General features: G+C 46.6%; 1 protein-coding gene across 2 annotated transcripts in view; it reads right to left on the bottom strand.

The window, feature by feature from the left end:
* The window catches only part of LOC140729260 (guanine nucleotide-binding protein G(I)/G(S)/G(T) subunit beta-2), a 145167-nt gene that overhangs the window by 29826 nt on the left and 96914 nt on the right, over window positions 1-18427 (bottom strand). For both annotated transcript variants that reach the window (XM_073048839.1, XM_073048840.1), the window contains 2 exons: window positions 16622-16732; window positions 7625-7663 (listed from right to left, as the gene is read on the bottom strand). In XM_073048839.1, the coding sequence (XP_072904940.1) occupies window positions 7625-7663; window positions 16622-16678 (96 nt within the window). In that variant the 5' untranslated portion in view covers window positions 16679-16732. The remainder of the gene's footprint in view (window positions 1-7624; window positions 7664-16621; window positions 16733-18427) is intronic.

Genomic DNA, 18427 nt, shown 5'->3' on the forward strand with positions numbered 1-18427 from the left:
CGTCCACCACGACATTGTCCTTTCCCGAGACATGCCGGACATCCGTCGTGTATTCGGAGATGTAGGACAGATGTCGCTGCTGGCGGGACGACCAGGGGTCGGATGCTTTCATGAACGCAAAGGTAAGCGGTTTGTGGTCCGTGAACGCGGTGAAGGGCCTACCTTCTAAGAAGAACCTGAAATGCCGGATTGCCAGGTATAGCGCCAACAGTTCCCAGTCGAGGGCACTGTATCTGAGCTCGGGTGGTCGTAGGTGTTTGCTGAAAAACGCCAGGGGTTGCCAGCGACCCTCGATGAGTTGTTCCAGCACCCCACTGACTGCCATGTTAGATGCGTCCACTGTGAGGGCGGTAGGGACGTCCATTCTGGGGTGCACTAGCATCGCGGCGTTTGCTAAGGCTTCTTTGGTTTTAATGAAAGCGGCGGCGGACTCCTCGTCCCAGGTAATGTCCTTACCCTTACCCGACATCAGGGTGAACGGGGGCGCATGTTTCGGGCTGCTGAGGGGAGGAAGTGGTGGTAGAAATTTACCATACCCACGAATTCCTGAAGGCCTTTGATTGTGTTGGGTCGGGGGAAATGGCGGACTGCGTCTACCTTGGCGGGCAGAGGGGTTGCCCCGTCTTTAGTAATTCTGTGGCCCAGGAAGTTGATGGTGTCGAGCCCGAACTGGCATTTGGCCAGGTTGATTGTTAGGCCATATTCACTCAGTCGGGCGTAGCGTTGATGGAGGTGGGACAGATTCTCCTGACGACTAGTGCTGGCTATGAGGATGTCGTCCAAATAGATGAAAGCGAAGTCCAGGTCGCTTCTCACCGCGTCCATTAACCGCTGAAACGTCTGTGCGGCATTCTTTAGGCCAAACGGCATGCAGAGGAACTCGAAAAGGCCGAACGGGGTGATGAGTGAAGTTTTGGGAACGTCGTCCGGATGCATCGGGATTTGATGGTATCCTCGGACGAGGTCTACCTTGGAGAAGATCCGGGCGACGTGCAGGTTTGCTGCAAAGTCCTGAATGTGCGGCACAGGGTAGCGGTCCGGTGTCATAGCCTCACTTAGCCTGCGGTAGTCGCCGCATGGTCTCCAGCCCCCTGTTGCTTTGGGCACCATGTGCAGGGGGGAGGCCCATGGGCTGTCGGACCGCCGTATGATCCCCAATTCCTCCATCCTCTTGAACTCCTCCTTCGCCAGTCAGAGCTTATCCGGGGGAAGCCTTCGAGCACGGGCATGGAGGGGAGGTCCTTGTGTCGGGATGTGGTGCTGTACGCCGTGTCTGGGCATGGCTGCCGTGAACTGCGGCGCCAGAACCCATAGGAAATCCGTCAGGACTCTGGTGAAGTCGTTGTCGGACAGCGTGATGGAGTCTAGGTGTGGGGCCAGCAACTGGGCTTCACCCAGGGAGAACATTTGAAAGGTCTCGGCATGGACCAGTCTCTTCCTTGGCAGGTCGACCAGTAGGCTGTGAGCCCGCAAAAAATCTGCTCCCAGGAGTGGTTGGGCTATGGCAGCCAGTGTGAAGTCCCATGTGAACCAGCTGGAGCCGAACTGAGGCCGCACCGTACGGGTGCCATAGGTCCTTACTGTGCTGCCGTTCGCGGCCCTCAGGGTGGGACCCGGTTCTCTGTTGCGGGTGTCATAACTCGTCGGATGTAAGACGCTGATCTCGACTCCGGTGTCCACCAAAAAGCGCCGTCCCAACCGTTTGTCCCAGACATACAGGACTCTATCCCGATAGCCAGCCGCTGTAGCCATCAGCGGTGGCTGGCCTTGGCATTTCCCGGGAACTTGCAGGGCGGGCTACAGCGGCGGGCTTCTGCGCCCCACCGCTGGTGGTAGAAGCACCATTGTTCGTTGGCCTCCTCACCCCTGCCTCTGGGGTTAGTGGGCTCTGCGGCCGGGCCTGGGCTGGTCTGCTGCTGGGAGCGTGGCCTGGTGATCTGTGCGATGGACGTCCCACTCTCCTTCTTGGCTTTTCACAGCACGTCTGCCCGGGCCGCCACCTTCCAGGGGTCGCTGAAATCCGCGTCAGACAGCAGCAGGCGTATGTCCTCGGGCAGTTGCTCCAGGAACGCCTGCTCAAACATTAGGCAGGGCTTGTGTCCTCCGGCCAGGGACAGCATCTCGTTCATCAAAGCCGACGGTGGCCTGTCCCCCAAACCATCCAGGTGCAGTAAGTGGGCAGCTTGCTTGCGCCGTGAGAGTCCGAAAGTCCTTATGAGCAGGGCTTTGAATTCTGTGTATTTGCCGTCCTCCGGGGGCGACTGTATGAACTCCTCAACCTGGGCGGCTGCATCCTGGTCGAGGGAGCTCACCACGTAGTAGTAACGTGTGGCATCCGAGGTTATCTGCCGAATGTGGAATTGGGCTTCTCCTTGCTGGAACCATAGGTGAGGTCGCAGCGTCCAGAAGCTTGGCAGTTTTAACGAAACTGCATGAAGAGATGCAGCGTCGTTCATCTCTGGTCCAAATATCGTTTGGGCCGCCGGGGTCACCAATTGTAGCGGTGTGCTACGTGCAGCACTGAAATAACGACACGTAGTTGGTGAGCTGCAGTTGCCAAAGAGGTTTATTCAAACTTCGCGGCCTCGCTTTAAAGCCTTCCTGATCCCACCCTCCCCTGGCGGGAATGCTGTGGGGGGCGCATATTCACAGTCCTGTCCCACGCGCGGGCTTTTCCCCTTGCTGGTGAAGCAGACTTGGCGCCCTTTTTGGGACCGGCCTCAATGCCGGCGCACGCCACTTTGTGAGCCAGTTCGAGTGCGCTGGGAAGTGGGTCGCCACATTATAATAAAATTGGACCTTGACTCAGTTTTGCACTGTGCAGCGGAGGCCACAGCAATTCCAGATTTCCAGTCAGTGCCAAGTGACGGAAAGTTGTAAAATTAGTCAGCTCCATCATGGGTACAAGCCTCTGTTGTATGAAAGACATCTTCAAGGAGCGGTGCCTTAGGAAGGCAGCTTCCATCAATAAGAACCCCCACCACCCAGAACATGCCCCCTTCTCATTGTTACCTTCAGGAAAGCCTGAAGGAACACACTCGGAGATTCAGGAGCAGTTTCTTCCCCTCTGCCATCCATTTCTAAATGGTCAATGAACCCATGAACACTACCTCACTACTACTTTAGCACTACTTTAATTTGACTATTTTAATAGATATAAAACACACACACACTTACTGTACTTCAGCTTTTTCTGTATATTAATTTATTGCTGCCATAAAATTAACAAATTTCATGATGTATGCCGGTGACGTTAAATCTGATTCTGAAGTTATTCACCACAGAGTGGATTCTGGTTAAATGGTCCATCAGTTAATCAGGTCAGTTGTTTATTTGGGACAACTTTGAAAGAACAAAAAACTGAGAAAATAGCCAGGATTCCCCTCATTTATTTGGGACACTACACAACGTAACCGGAACAGGAGACCGTTCCCAAACGGTTTCTAACTAGTGTCAGTCACATGATCTTGTGTGGCTGTTAGACACTACATTGGGCTTAGAGTGAACAGTTTTTAAATAGCATCAGTTGCATGTGTTTTTGTTCAAAAAGCAGAGATTTTTGTCACTGATTGTTGGCGAGAAAAAGGCAAAACAATTCAGAACTGTTTTGCTCACTGTGGTGAGCATTCAGGCTTGGAGATGCCAGACATGGATGGGAGTGAAAACGATTTCACTACTTCAACAAGTTAGAAACTACAAAGGCGGCATCGACAATCATTTTGAATGTTACAATGAAAACGAGGAATTGGAGGGTACAAGTGTTGAAAGCATTGCGTGAAGGCTGTTCATTATTTGCTCTAGGTGTCTGTGCTGATTTTGTTCATTTACAGTCAATGAAACACAGCAGTGTACAATGGATGAATTTCTCCACTGATAACTATTAGGAACTACAGTTTTAGTAGAACTGGTAATATCCTAATTTGTTCTGTATTTATTTAAATACATAATTTGCTAATCAGTTAAACTTCAGTTAATCTTTTTTGCTTTTTAACTATTTCCATGAAACTTCAGCTAATTGGAGCAGCTGCTTAATTGGGCCAATTAACTGGAATCCACTGTATTGAGAACATACTGGGTGCCCATAAGACATTGGAACAGAATTAGGCCATTTGGTTCACTGAGTGTCTGACATTTGATCATGATTGATGTATTTTTCCTCTGAACCCTCCTTTTCTGCCCTCTCCCTGTAACCTTTGACACCCTCACTAATCAAGAACCTCTGCTTTAAATATAGAAGAAATAATATTATAAAGCACAGTGCAGGGCCTCCAGCCCACAAAGTTGTGCCAAACATTTAACCTTCAAGATCAAGCTAACCCTTCCCTCCCACAATCCATGCACCCACCACTCTCTGTAAAACACTTATCTCTGAAATTCCCCCCATACTTTCCTCCGATCACCTTAGATTTATGCCCCCTCATTAGCATTTTCTGCCCTGGGAAAGTTTCTGGCTGTCCACTCGATCTTGCCTCTCTTGTACACCTCTAACAAGTCACCTCCCATCCTCCTTCGCTCCAAAGAGAAAAGCCCTAAGCTCATTCAACCTATCCCCACAAGACATGCTCTCTAATCCAGGCAGCATCCTGGTAATCTCCTCTTTAACCTCTCTATATTCAGGCGACCAGAACCAAATACAATACTCAAAACATATTCCAAGAAAGTATACCCAATGACTTGGCCTCCACAGCCATCTGTGGCAATAAATGCCAATATTCACCACCGCCTGGCTAAAGAAATTCCTCCTCATCCTGGGTACCCTTGGGCAGAGCAGAGGAAGTTGGCTGTAGATTCTGTGTTGGAGGTAGATCTATGGGCAGGCAGTGCAACCTGTGCACATGAACACTGAGTACTGAATGGTTCATTTCCATGACATTGAAATGTAAGATGCTGTAGGCCTGTTTCCCTTGTTTGATGGTACCACAGGCAGCATGGGAGCAGCACTTCCTCAGTTGTAGCAAGGACTAGGCCTCGAGCTGCAGGCTTGCCTGCTGCTGCAGTCCGGGAGAGGGAATCAAGTGGTAGTGTAACGTGGGTTCCATGATCAGTTGGAAGCTGGCCTCTCCCGTCGGTGCAAACCTCTAGTGTTCGACTGGACGAATGCCAGGCTGGATTGCACTGGCTGCATACTGCCACAAATCTGTACCATCAATTTGTGGGACATGTTGCTCAGGACCTTGGACTATGTATGTGTTTATTTTGCATGAATTTTTTTTTTGCTCATTATTTTGAACGTGTTGTCCACGTTTTGCATCTTGGCCCCAGAGGAATGCTGTTTCGTTTGGATGCATCCATGTATGGTTGAATGATAATTAAATTTGATTTGATGAGAAAGTTTTGGGCAGCTTGGAGAAGCAGTGGGAGCCCATGGAACATATGACTCTGTCACACGAGCAGTGGCACAGGAATGTGTAGGAACCATCAACTGCACACTTCCAATGAGGAAAATTTCTGGGGACCATTTTTCCACTCACGTGAAGCCATGTTTTTTTTTAAATTAAACCGTAAAACTCCCTCTACAAATGAGACTTTAGGACTAATCCGACAAGATGATCAACATCTCCGCCCATTAACCAACCCCACTAGCATCCACATCAGCCACTTCCTTCCACAGCCCCTCAGCAACCCTCGTGCCACTTTATGCTTACACTCCAGGCTTCATACGTATACTGGTACAGTCACTGGCCTATCGTGTTTCCATAAGCCCTGCTGCTACCTGGAAGAGTTCCTCTTGCCAAGGATCACAAGGTCACAGATACTCCTGTACGTGGCATTCCTTTACATTTATATAGAATCAGTCCGTGTGTGAACTAAACGTGTGTATATTTGGCTACACTCAAACAGTTACTTGTACATTGTGTTTCATATGACTGCTTTTGTATGTTATTGTGTCTTTTTTTAAGCTGCATTGTATTCAGAGTAACAATCATTTCATTCTCCTTTACATTAGTGTACTGAAGAATGACAATAAACAATCTTGAACCCTACATTGTAAATGGGAGTTTGCTGCTTAGCGTTCCCTTATTCTCACCACCCCCTCTCTCTTTTTCACTCACTCCCTCACTGTGAGAATACATGGATGACTGATACAAGCTTTTTGTTCTCTCACACTGGATAACAAAGACTATCTGGCGATTAAATACAGAGCTTGCTCGGTGGGCGGGGGGGGGGGAATCACTGAACTAACATAAAGGCGGACGAACAGGTGAAGTCAAAGTTGTTCAGAATCAAAATCAAAACCCAAAATCAAAACCACCCCATTATAGGAAGATGTGCAGCCCTTGGAGGGGGTGCAGAACAGGTTCATTAGGATGCTGCCAGAGCTATAAAGAGATGTTGGGCGAACATAGAACACTACAGCACAGTATAGGGCCTTCAGCCCACAATGTTGTGCAAGATTACACCCTACTCTAAGAACAATCTAACTTCTCTCCATTTTCCTTCCATCCATTTACCTACCCAAGAGTTTCTAAAATGTCCCCAATGTATCTGCCTCTAATACCAGCTCTCATTTCATAGTCCCAGCACTCTGTTTAAAAAGCACTTACCTCTGACTCCTCCCACTTTATGTTCCTCCAATCACCTTAAACTTATGCCCCCCCTGTATCAGCCATTTCTGCCCTACAGAAAAAGTCTCTGGCTATCCATTTGATCTATGTCTCTTATCATTTTATACACCTCACAACCTCCTTCACTCCAAAGAGAAAAGCCCTAGCTCACTCCAACTACTCTCATAAGGCATGCTCGCTAATCCAGACAGCACCCTGGTAAATCTCCTCAGCACCCTCTCTAAATGGGGCAGCGTGGTGGCATACAGGTGGCACAAAGCTTTACAGTACTGGTGACCCGGGTACAATTTCCACAACTGCCTATAAGGTCTGTCTCCCCGTAACTGTGTGGGTTTCCTCCGGGTGCTCCGGTTTTCTCCCACAGTCCAAAGGCGTACTGCTTGATAGGTTAATTGGACAAATTGTCCTGTGATTAGGCTATTTAAATCAGGGGGTTGCTGGGTGACGCAGCTTGAAGGGCTGGGGGGGGGGGGGGGGAAGAGTGGGTGTGGGAGGAGGGGTTGGGGCTGGGAAAGGTGATACAGAGAGAGAGGGTGGGTGAGAGAGAGAGAGGGGGAGGGGTAGAGACGAGGGGGAGAAAGAGAGAAGGGTGTGATGGGAAGGAGGAAAGGCCTGGGAGAGAGGGGATGGAGAGAGAGAGAGGACACACACACACAGAGGACAGTTTCGAGGGTAAGTTTAAAGGAGATGAATCGAGTATCTTTGTGTGTGTGTTTTTTTTTTAAACAGAGAGTGGTGGGTACCTGGAACGACCTGCCAGGGGTGGTGATGAAGGGATATGGATAATGGGCAGGCAGAAGAGACAGATTTCAAAAAGGTCAGTTCTACATTCTAAGATCATTCAGAAAGCAATTTAAAAGCTGGAACAATCACTCAGGTTCAGCTGGCAAGTGCCTTCTCTGTTCATTCTCCACTACATCCACTCCAGCTCTCAGCACCTGATGCCCTGAAGTACTGCAGCCTTCCACCACCCAATACCCACACAACAGGTGGGAGGAGGGTCACAGGTGTGACCGAAGACCCATTTATGTTACTCAAAGATCAGTCGCTTGCCTCACCTGGGACAGCGTGGAGTCGCCACATGCTTTCCTTGCGTCCTGCAAAAGAGAAGAGACAGGAAGTGTTAGGATAAGTCGGCAGAGGCAAGATTCTCCCTCATCTGATCCAGCAACACCAACCAACCTCTCCTCCAACAATGGAGGCACAGAAGATGGAAGACATTGGAAACCACAGCAATAAAAAAACTGCCAGAGCAACTCAGCGAATAACAAAGGGTTGTGACTTGAATCACTGTCAAGATTTGAGAAGATTGGGTATGTCACCCAAAACACTCGGAAATTTCAATAGATGTACTGTGAAGAGAATTCTAACTGGCTGCATCACTATCTAGTATGAAGTGGGGGCTACTCCATAGGATTGAAATAATCTGCAGAGAGTTGGAAACTAAATCAGCTCTATCATGGGATTAGCTTCCGTAGTATTCAGGACATCTTCAAGGAGCAATGTCTGGAAAAAAGCAGCACCCATCATTAAGGACCCCCATCTCCCAGGTCATAGAACATAGAAGTACAGGCCCTTCTGCCCACAATGTTGTGCCAACCCTTAAACCCTGCCTCCCATATATTCCCCCACCTTAAATTCCTCCATATACCCGTCTAGTAATCTCTTAAATTTCACTAGTGTATCTGCCTCCACCACTGACTCAGGCAGTGCATTCCACACACCAACCACTCTCTGAGTAAAAAACCTTCTTCTAATATCCCCCTTGAACTTCCCACCCCTTACCTTAAAGCCATGTCCTCTTGTACTGAGCAGTGGTGCCCTGGGAAAGAGGCGCTGGCTGTCCACTCTGTCTATTCCTCTTAATATCTTGTATACCTCTATCATGTCTCCTCTCATCCTCCTCCTCTCCAGAGAGTAAAGCCCTAGCTCCCTTAATCTCTGATCATAATGTATACTCCCTAAAGCAGGCAGCATCCTGGTAAATCTCTTCTGTACCCTTTCCAATGCTTCCATATCCTTCCTATAGTGGGGCAACCAGAACTGGACACAGTACTCCAAGTGTGGCCTAACCAGAGTTTTATAGAGTTGCATCATTACCTTGCAACTCTTAAACTCTATCCCTCAACTTATGAAAGCTAACACCCCATAAGCTTTCTTAACTACCCTATCTACCTGTGAAGCAACTTTCAGGGATCTGTGGAAATGTACCCCCAGATCCCTCTGCTCCTCCACACTACCAAGTATCCTGCCATTTACTTTGTACTCTGCCTTGGAGTTTGTCCTTCCAAAGTGTACCACCTCACACTTCTCCGGGTTGAACTCCATCTGCCACTTCTCAGCCCACTCCTGCATCCTATCAATGTCTCTCTGCAATCTTTGACAATCCTCTAAACTATCCACACCACCACCAACCTTTGTGCCGTCTGCAAACTTGCCAATCCACCCTTCTACCCCCACATCCAGGTGGTTAATAAAAAGTAGAGGTCCCAGAACCAATCCTTGTGGGACACCATGAGTCACAACCCTCCAATCCGAATGTACTCCCTCCACCACGACCCTCTGCTTTCTGTAGGCAAGCCAATTCTGAATCCACCTGGCTAAACTTCCCTGGATCCCATGCCTTCTGACTTTCTGAATAAGCCTACCATGTGGAACTTTATCAAATGCCTTATTAAATCCATGTAGATCACATCCACTGCACTACCCTCATCTATATGCCTGGTCACCTCCTCAAAGAACTCTTAACAGGCTTGTTAGACACAATCTGCCCTTCACAAAGCCATGCTGACTGTCCCTGGTCAGACCATGATTCTCTAAATGCCCATAGATCCTATCTCTAAGAATCTTTTCCAACAGCTTTCCCACCAGACATTAGGCTCACTGGTCTATAATTACCCAGACTATCCCTACTACCTTTTTCGAATAAGGGGACAACATTCGCCTCCCTCCAATCCAGCGGTACCATTCCTGTGGACAACGAGGACATAAAGATCCCTGCCAGAGGCTCAGCAATCTATTCCCTCGCCTTGTGGAGCAGCCTGGGGAATATTCCGTCAGGCCCCGGGGACTTATCTGTCCTAATGTATTTTAACAACTCCAACACCTCCTCTTCCTTAATATCAACATGCTCCAGAACATCAACCTCACTCATATTGTCCTCACCGTCATCAAATTCCCTCTTATTGGTGAATACCGAAGTATTCATTGAGGACATCGCTCACTTCCACAGCCTGCAGGCACATCTTCCCACCTTTATCTCTAAGCGGTCCTACCTGCACTCATGTCATCCTTTTGTTCTTCACATAATTGAAGAATCCCTTGGGATTTTACTTTTCCCTACTTGCCAAAGCCTTCTCATGCCCCCTTCTTGCTCTCCTCAGCCCCTTAAGCTCCTTTCTTGCTACCCTATATTCCTCAATAGCCCTATCTGATCCTTGCTTCCTGAACCTCATGTATGCTGCCTTCTTCCACCTGACTAGATTTTCCACCTCACTCGTCACCCATGGTTCCTTCACGCTACCATTCTTTATCTTCCTCACCGGGACAAATTTATTTCTAACATCCTGCAAGAGATCCCTAAACATCGACCATATGTCCATAGTACATTCCCCTGCAAAAACATCATCCCAATTCACACCCGCAAGTTCTGGCCTCATAATTATGTCTTGTTCTCAAAGCTACCGTCAGTGAGGAGAGTACAGGAGCCTGAAGGCACACATTTAACGATTCAGGAACAACTTCTTCCCCTCTGCCATCAGATTTCTGAAAGGATATTGAACCCATGCACTCTACCTCACTTCTTTTTTTTCCACTTTTTGTACTACTTATTTCATTTAACTTTTATTAATACATTTGTACTAACTGTAATTTAGTTTTTATTATTATGTATTGCATTGCACTGCTGCCACATAGACGAATCATTTCACAACATGTCGGTGAGATTAAACCTGATTCTGATCCGACTCTGTTCTTCCCACAGAAGCTGCCTGAGCTGCCGAGTTCTCAAGCAGTTTGTTCCTCCTCTCCAAAAATGTTCTTTAACACACGGGGGGATGTGTTTCATTGCTTCGTTCCAAATTAAACTGAATTTACTATCACAGTACTTGCATGTCACCGTACACTACCCTGAGATTCATGTTTTAAGCAGGTCACAGAAGAATGAAGAAATACAATAGAAAGGATGAAAAACTGAAGTTCACAGTTCAAAGTAAAATTTATGTCACCACATACAACCCTGAGATTATTTTTCCTGTGGGTAAACTCAGCAAATCTATAGAATAGCAACTGTAAACAGGACAAATAAAAATGCAAGAGCATAGAAGACAACAAATGCAGATATAAACAAATAGCAATAAATAACAAGAGCATGAAATAACAAGATAAAGAGCTCTTGAAGTGAGATCAGTGGTTATGGAAACATCCCTATAGTGGAGTGTAGTTATCATCTTTTGTTCGAGAGCCTGATGGTCGAGGGGATTCTTGAACCTGGTGGTGAGAGTTCTGGGGAACTGGTACCTTCTACCTGATGGCAGCAGCGCGGAGCGAGCATGGCTTGAGTGGTGGGGATCTCTGATGATGGATGCCTGCTTTCCTACAAGTGTTTAATGCAGATATGCTCAACGGCGGGGAGGGCTTTACCCGTGATGTACTAGGCCAAAACTACTACCTTTTGTAGGAATTTCCGTTCAAAGGCATTGAAGTTTCCATACCAGGCCATGACACCTCCAGTCAATGCATTCTCCACTACACATCCATAGAAACAAGTGAAAATCTGCAGATGCTGGAAATCCAAGCAACACACACAAAAAACTCAGAGAATCTCAGCAGGCCAGGCAACACCTATGGAAAAGAGTACAACTAACATTTCGGGCTGAGACCCTTCAGCAGGACAACTGTAGATGTCAAGCCGAATATTCAGAGACTCCTAAAGTAGTAGAGGCTTTGCCATGCTTGCTTTGCAACAAGAACAAGGGTAAAGGAAGGCAGAATATAGTGTTACAGCTACAGAGAAAGTGCAGTGCAGGTAGACCAAGCCTTAGAAGATTCTGAGGTCAAGAGTCCATCTTGTCATATGTGCTTTCGGGCTTTCGTATATCTCCTGCCTGATTTTGGAGATAGAGAGTGAGGAAGAGTGTTGCTTATATCATCAATATGACAAAAATTTCAACCATTTACAGTAAGTAAAATTATTTGGTCTGCATTGCTTAAAGTCAGTAGCACTCTCCCTAACAGAATGAATGAAGAGCAAACAGAAATCATGGGTGGCACTGTAGTGGTCAGCACAGCACAACAGCACAGGAGACCCTGGTTCAACTCCCACTGCTGTCAGTAAGGAGTTTGTACGCTCTCCCCTTGGTTGTGCGGGTTTACTCCGGGTGCTCCAGTTTCCTCTCACAGTCCAAAGACGTACCGGTTGGTAGGTTAATTGGTCTTTGTAAATTGTCTCGTGATTAGGCTAGGGTTAAATTTGAGGGATTGCTGTGTGGTGTGACTCAAAGGTCCAGAAGGGCATTGTATCTCAGTAAATAAATAAATAGAAAACAAACTGTTGGAAGAACTCAAGGGATCAGGCAGCACCTGTAGAGGGAAACGGACAGTAGACGTTGGGGTTGGGACATCGGCTGTCCATTTCTCCCTCACAGATGCTGCCTGACCCTCGAGTTGCTCCAGATTTCAGCTTCTGCAGCCCAGTGTGGTACAAGAGTCACACTGAAGCTCTGAACAAAGGATTCCATTCAGCCCAGTGACACAGGGGAAAGAAGCTGGACAGTGCTTCAATAATGGGCTCCAGGTATATAACAACATTTCAGCATCTTATTTGATGAAGGTAAGCTTTAAGAAACTTTGACCATCCTTTCTCCTCTGCAGACGTTGCTCAACCACCAGCAGTTTAATGTTTTGCTCTGAATTTCAGCATCTGTAGTCTTGTGTCTATAAATATTACGCACTGTGTTTGGAAATGCAAAATATTTGCCCTCTGAAGCCCAGCAGCCTCCAAACTCCAGTCAAGGACTGGACAATAAACACCAGGACCATTGTAAAATTCAGTGGGCCTCTAAAGAGAACGCCTTCTTCCAGTGTAGCTCGACAAGTGCCCTTGAAATTAGAGGCACATAGAACATTGAACACCACAATACAGTACAGGCTCTTTGGCCCACAATGTTGTGCTGATCTTTTAACCTACTCCAAGATTAATCTAACCCTTCCCTCCTACATAGCCCTCCTTTTTCCTATCTAAGGATTTCTTAAATACCCCTAATATATCTGCCTCTCCTGGAAGGATGTTCCACCATTCTCTGTGTAAAGAACTTAGCTCTGGCATCCCCCCCACCCATACTTTCTTCCAATCAATGTAAAATTAATTATGTGCATGTCTTTCCTTGACCATGATTGTTCTTGGCAAGTTTTTCTACAGAAGTGGGTTGCCATTGCCTTCTTCTTTACAAGCCATCATCAATACGCTTCAGAGATTGTCGGCTTGGCGTTAGCAGTCGCATACCATGACTTGTGATATGCTCATATGACAATCCACCACCTGCTCCCCTAGCTTCACGTGACCTTGATTAAGGAGCCTTGCCCAGGGATGACCTGCAGGCTAGCAGAAGGAAGGAGCGCTTTACACCTCCTTTGGTAGAGATGCATCGCCCCATAAAATTAGGTCCCTTAATTCTAGTGTAGATCCCTGAGGGGGCCTTTTGTCAACAGGAAGCAGCACCCCATCTCAATTTTATTTAGAAGCACTTCAGGTCATTGTTTGTCAGTCAGAGTCACACAGCATGGAAACTGGCCAAACGGCCCAATAATTCCACGCTGACCAGGTTCCATCTAAGCTAGTCCCACTTACCCGTATGTGGCCCATTTCTCTCTAAACCAGAGGTTCCCAAACCCCTACCATTAACCGGGGAGTCCACGGACCCCAGGTTGTGAACACCTGCTCTGAACATTTCTTATTCACATGCCTATCCAAGTATCTTTTGAACATTATTAATGTACCAACCACTTCCTTTTGCAGCTCGCTCCATATACTGACCACCCTCTGGGTGAAAACGTTGCCCCTCAGGTATCTATTAAACCTCTGCTCTCACCTTTAAACCTAAGCCCTCTAGTCCTTGATTCCCCAACCCTGGGAAGAAGACTGTATTCACACTATCTGTGCTCCTCTGTAATTTCTCTGAAGAAACTGCCTCATCTTTGTCCTTAGAGGAACTCCTTATTTCTGAATTCTAGACCCTCAAGTTAAAGGAAACCACCTGTCAGAATCTAAACCACTTGACTCAAAGAACTGTACACATGTCAATGATATCTCCAATACTTGCAGGCTGCCCCCAGCATAATCCTTGGACTGTGTTAGTTATTGACACAAGGTGGCGCCAGTGAACAGCGTGTAAAAAAAAATGCCACATCCTTCAGTCAGTTAACAAAACTACTTTTACTTCTTTCTTCAAATATGATTCTGCTACTATGGGAACCTGTGATTTACATTTTGATGCTGTGTTTTCGGGATGACTGAGTGATCTGGTGCTTCGCTGTCTGTGAGAAAGTTTGGAGTGGAGTGTGCAGTTTGGGAGCAAGGCACGAGCCCATGATCAACTCCATTTCTTGCTGATCAAAGTGGAGAGTGACACTGAAATCAACGAGGACGAACGTGGAAGATGAGCGGGGCGACTTGACCAGTCTCTCCACCTCCCACCTCCCACCAGCTCGTTTGCTGCTGATGGCGGAGGTAGGTGCCTGTGCCTGACCGGTTAGCCTCTCACTGTTTCCAGTGGAAGCTGCTGGAGTCTTTGTTTAATCGATGCAGTTTGTGGATTGGATTCTGAGGTTCGTTCATGCTGTGACATGTTTCTGTTTACTCTTTTTTTAAAATAATTGCTATTTTGTGCGATTTTGCAGTCAACGAACGGCACAGCACTAAAGTGAACAAAACTGAACTAAAATTTGCGAACATTCCTACACAGTTTTAATGGGTCGATGATTTACATTCTGTGCTTTTCACTCGTTTTTTTGCCATTTATGCAATTTGGGGTTTTTTTGCGTGTTCTGATGTTTGAATGGGTCTCGTGACTGTGAGAAGACAAATCTCAGGGTTGTATACTGTATACATGCTTTGATAATAACTGCACTGAATTTTTAAAACAACACATTTTCACTACATTTATACAAACTGCTGGAGGAACTCGGGTCAGGCAGCATCAAGGGACAAAGAGTTGACGTTTCAGACTGAGACCCTTCATCAGGACTCAGCCTAGAAACGTCAACTCTTTGTTCTTCTCTATTGATGCTAGCTGACCTGCTGAGTTACTCCAACATTTTGTCTGTGTTACTCCAGATTTCCAGCATCTTGTGTTCATATTTCGCTGCATGTTTCAATCTCCAATACTGGCAATCCAGACTGAAGGAGCAACCCTTACCAATGGGGCTACACGAGGGTAAAAGAATGCAATCATCCACCAAGTTGTCCCTGAAAGAATTCTGTAATATTTTTACCCTGTTTTTTTTTCCCCAGGGAAAAAGGAAATATTCTGGGATTCTGAAATCAGTAATAGACAGACTGGATGCTGGCACAGTCACAGGATATTCAGCATCATAAATCAATTAGACAAACTCTGCTTCCTCTCAAAACCTCCATCCCATCTCCATTTACAGACTGGAGTTTTGCAGCCCGGGAATATTTACATTTCCACATTGGTAGTTTAAATAGAGAAATCTGATGCTGTAGGACTTCATTCTGTGTTTGAGCTGCTCAGGACTCTAGTTTTAGATAGTGAGGGGCCTCAGCGGCGCAGTTAGATTTTCCCAACAGCTGCCTGTTCCCTTCCCTGCTGGTTGCCATCGCCTCCTAATAAACACCTCACATCTGCCAGGGAAAGGACAGGGGAAAACACAGGTGGGGGGGAGACGGGGAGGGAGGGAGGGAGGGGCACGGGGAGGGAGAGAGGGGAAGGGGGACAGTAGGGAAGAGGGAAGAGTAGTACGGGAGGTAAAAGGAACGGGGAGGGCAATGGAGGAGGCAGAGTAAGGTAAGTAGAGGAAAAAGGGAGAGGATTTGGGGAAAAGGAGAGAGAGGGTACCAAGGAGAGGGAGGATAAACATCAACAATTCCTTTTCCCTACACAGATGCTGCTCGATCTATTAAGTTCTTCCAGCAGATTGCTTGTTGCTCCTTTCAACGGGACTTTCAGAACTTTATTCCTTGTGGATGTCAGAGATGTTATAGAGGCGTATACAAACATAAGGGGCATTGATTCAATGCATGCTGTGTTTCTCTCCAGGGTTGGGGAACCAACAACTAGAGGACGTAGATTTAAGGTGAGAGGGAAAAGATGTAGTCGGAATTGAGGGGCGATCTTTCCTTTTACACCATATATGACAAACTCAAAGCCCGCGGGCCAAATCCGGCCCGCGGTGGAATTATCTTTGGCCCGCGAGATAATATCTAATTACTATTAAAGCTGGCCCCAGTAATCGAAGCGCCTATGGCGTATGATATGGCTAATGCTGAGTTTATTCAGGTACCAGGTTTTCAGGGGTTTTAGTGTTTATTCGGCAGTCTTCTTCATAAGAAACGGAATTTGTAAAGTAAAACACTTTGTAGTTATAGCAGAGACTAAGACACATGAGAGCAGGCTGAAAAAACGGAGGCAACGAAAGCTGCGTTCGCACGCGTCCGACTGATCCGGCCCGCATGAAGCTGCATTTTGCTCAATCCGGCCCGTGACCTAAAATGAGTTTGACACCCTTGTTTTACACAAAGCGCAGTCCATATATGGAATGAGCTGCCAGAGGAGGTGGTTGAGACAGATTGGAAAGGGTTTGGAGCATATGGGCTAAAGCCTGGCACACAGGACAGGCTTGGATAGGCAACGAGATCAGTTTGGACCAGACAGGCCAAAGGGACTGTTTTGGTGCTGTAACACCATCCCAAGTCAGACCTCGTGGACAGGACCAGGACCAAAACCAAAATTCAGGTTAATAACCCCTCTGCCCTCTTCAATGTAACATCATTCATTCCCACAGAGACACCGGGGCTGTGGGAGCTGCCCACTACTCACCCTTATCTGGTTCCGTAGCTGCTCTGCCTCCTGACGTAGCTGCTCCAGCTCACTCATTGTCTCCAGTCAGGCGCACGTCGCTGAACCACCACCAGTTGGCCAATCAGAAATCTGCCCGGGGGGGGGAAGACAAAACATGAAACTTATGTTAGCAATCAGAGGGACACATGGGAGGAAATCAGAGTCAAACCTGAAACACAAGAGTTGCTGGAAATCTTGAGTAACTGCTACCAAAATGAAGCCAAACTCAGGTTGGAAGAGCAATACTCCATATTCCCCATAGCCTCCAACCTGATGGCATGAACATTGATTTCTCCAACATCCAGTTATTACCCTTCAACGTTCTCTCTCTTTCCACTCCCCACTCCGGTTACCCTCTAAACCCTTACCTTCTCTTCCCTTTGGTTCCTCCCCCCCCCCCCAAAGGTCCACTGTCCTCCCCCATTACATTCCTTCTTCAGCCCTTTACTTCATTTTTACAGTTGCTGATGACACAACTTTTGTTGGCAGAATTTCAGATGGCAACAAGAGGGCATACAGGGGCAAGATATGTCTTTGGGTGGCATAGCAGCAAAATCCTTACACTCAAAATCAGTAAAACCATAAACTAATTATGAACTTCACAAAGGGTAAGACAAGGGAACACACACCAATCCTCAGAGGGATCAGAAGGGTGTCAGTATCTCTGAGGATCAATCTGTGCCCAACTTATTGATGCAGTTACAAAGAAGGCATCACAGTGGATATATTTCATTAGGATTCAATCGCAAATTTCTATAGATGTACTGTGGAGAGCATTCTAATAGGCTGCATCACCATCTGATTTTATTTATGATATAAATACACACACACATATACATACACAAAAGAGGATTTTCACAATTACGAAAAAAGACACCCGCTTTAAACTTGTGTTTACCCCAAGAAAGTCTACTGTGACCATGAAGCCTTGTGCAGACAGGTGTATGCGCATGCATATACGTGCTGATTTTTTTCTACAGATCGGTTTTGGCTCAATCTTCCCGATTCTGGTAAGTGAAACTATACTGTATATTATTTCTACTTTATATAGCTGTGTATTTATCATATCATTCTTGCTTTCACTATATGTTCGTGTTATTTTAGGTTTTGTGTGTTATTTGGTATGATTTGGTAGGTTATTTTTTGGGTCTGGAAACACTAAAATTTTTCCCATATAAATTACGGTAATGATAATTGCTTCTTCACTTTGCGACCTTTTGACTTACGAATGGTTTCACAGGAACGCTCTACCTTCGAATAGTGGGGGAAACCTGTATTCTAAATTCTGTCCCCTTCCTTTCCAGTCCTGGCGAGGGGTCTCGGTGCAAAACGTTGACTGGTCATTCCTCTCCATGGATGCTGCCTGACCTGCTGAGTTCCTCCAGCGTTTTGTGAGAGTGCCCAACCAGAAGCAGTTGGAAAGAATATTTGCATTTACAAAGTGCTTCTCACCACATTGGTAACTTTGATTACACAGTGGTAGAACACAGCACAGGATCAGGTCCCATGGCCCACGCTGTTGTACCAAACTAATTAAATTAGTAATCAAATGCTGAACTAGACTAACCCCTTCTGCGTCCACAATGACCAGAACTTTCCACTCCTTGCGCCCTCGTGTGCCTTCCCAAGAGTCTCTTGAATGCCACTAGTTCTTAAAGATACTTCCAGTGAGGTACCTTCAGAAGCATTGTTGCCTTTGCAACTTTGGCAATATGACAGCATTTTAAAAGAGCACGCCCAGAACTGTTAATAAAAAATTTATTTATTGATTGAGATACAGCATTG

This window comes from Hemitrygon akajei, chromosome 6 (assembly GCF_048418815.1).
Source record: "Hemitrygon akajei chromosome 6, sHemAka1.3, whole genome shotgun sequence".
In the NCBI taxonomy this organism is placed as follows: Eukaryota; Metazoa; Chordata; class Chondrichthyes; order Myliobatiformes; family Dasyatidae; genus Hemitrygon; species Hemitrygon akajei.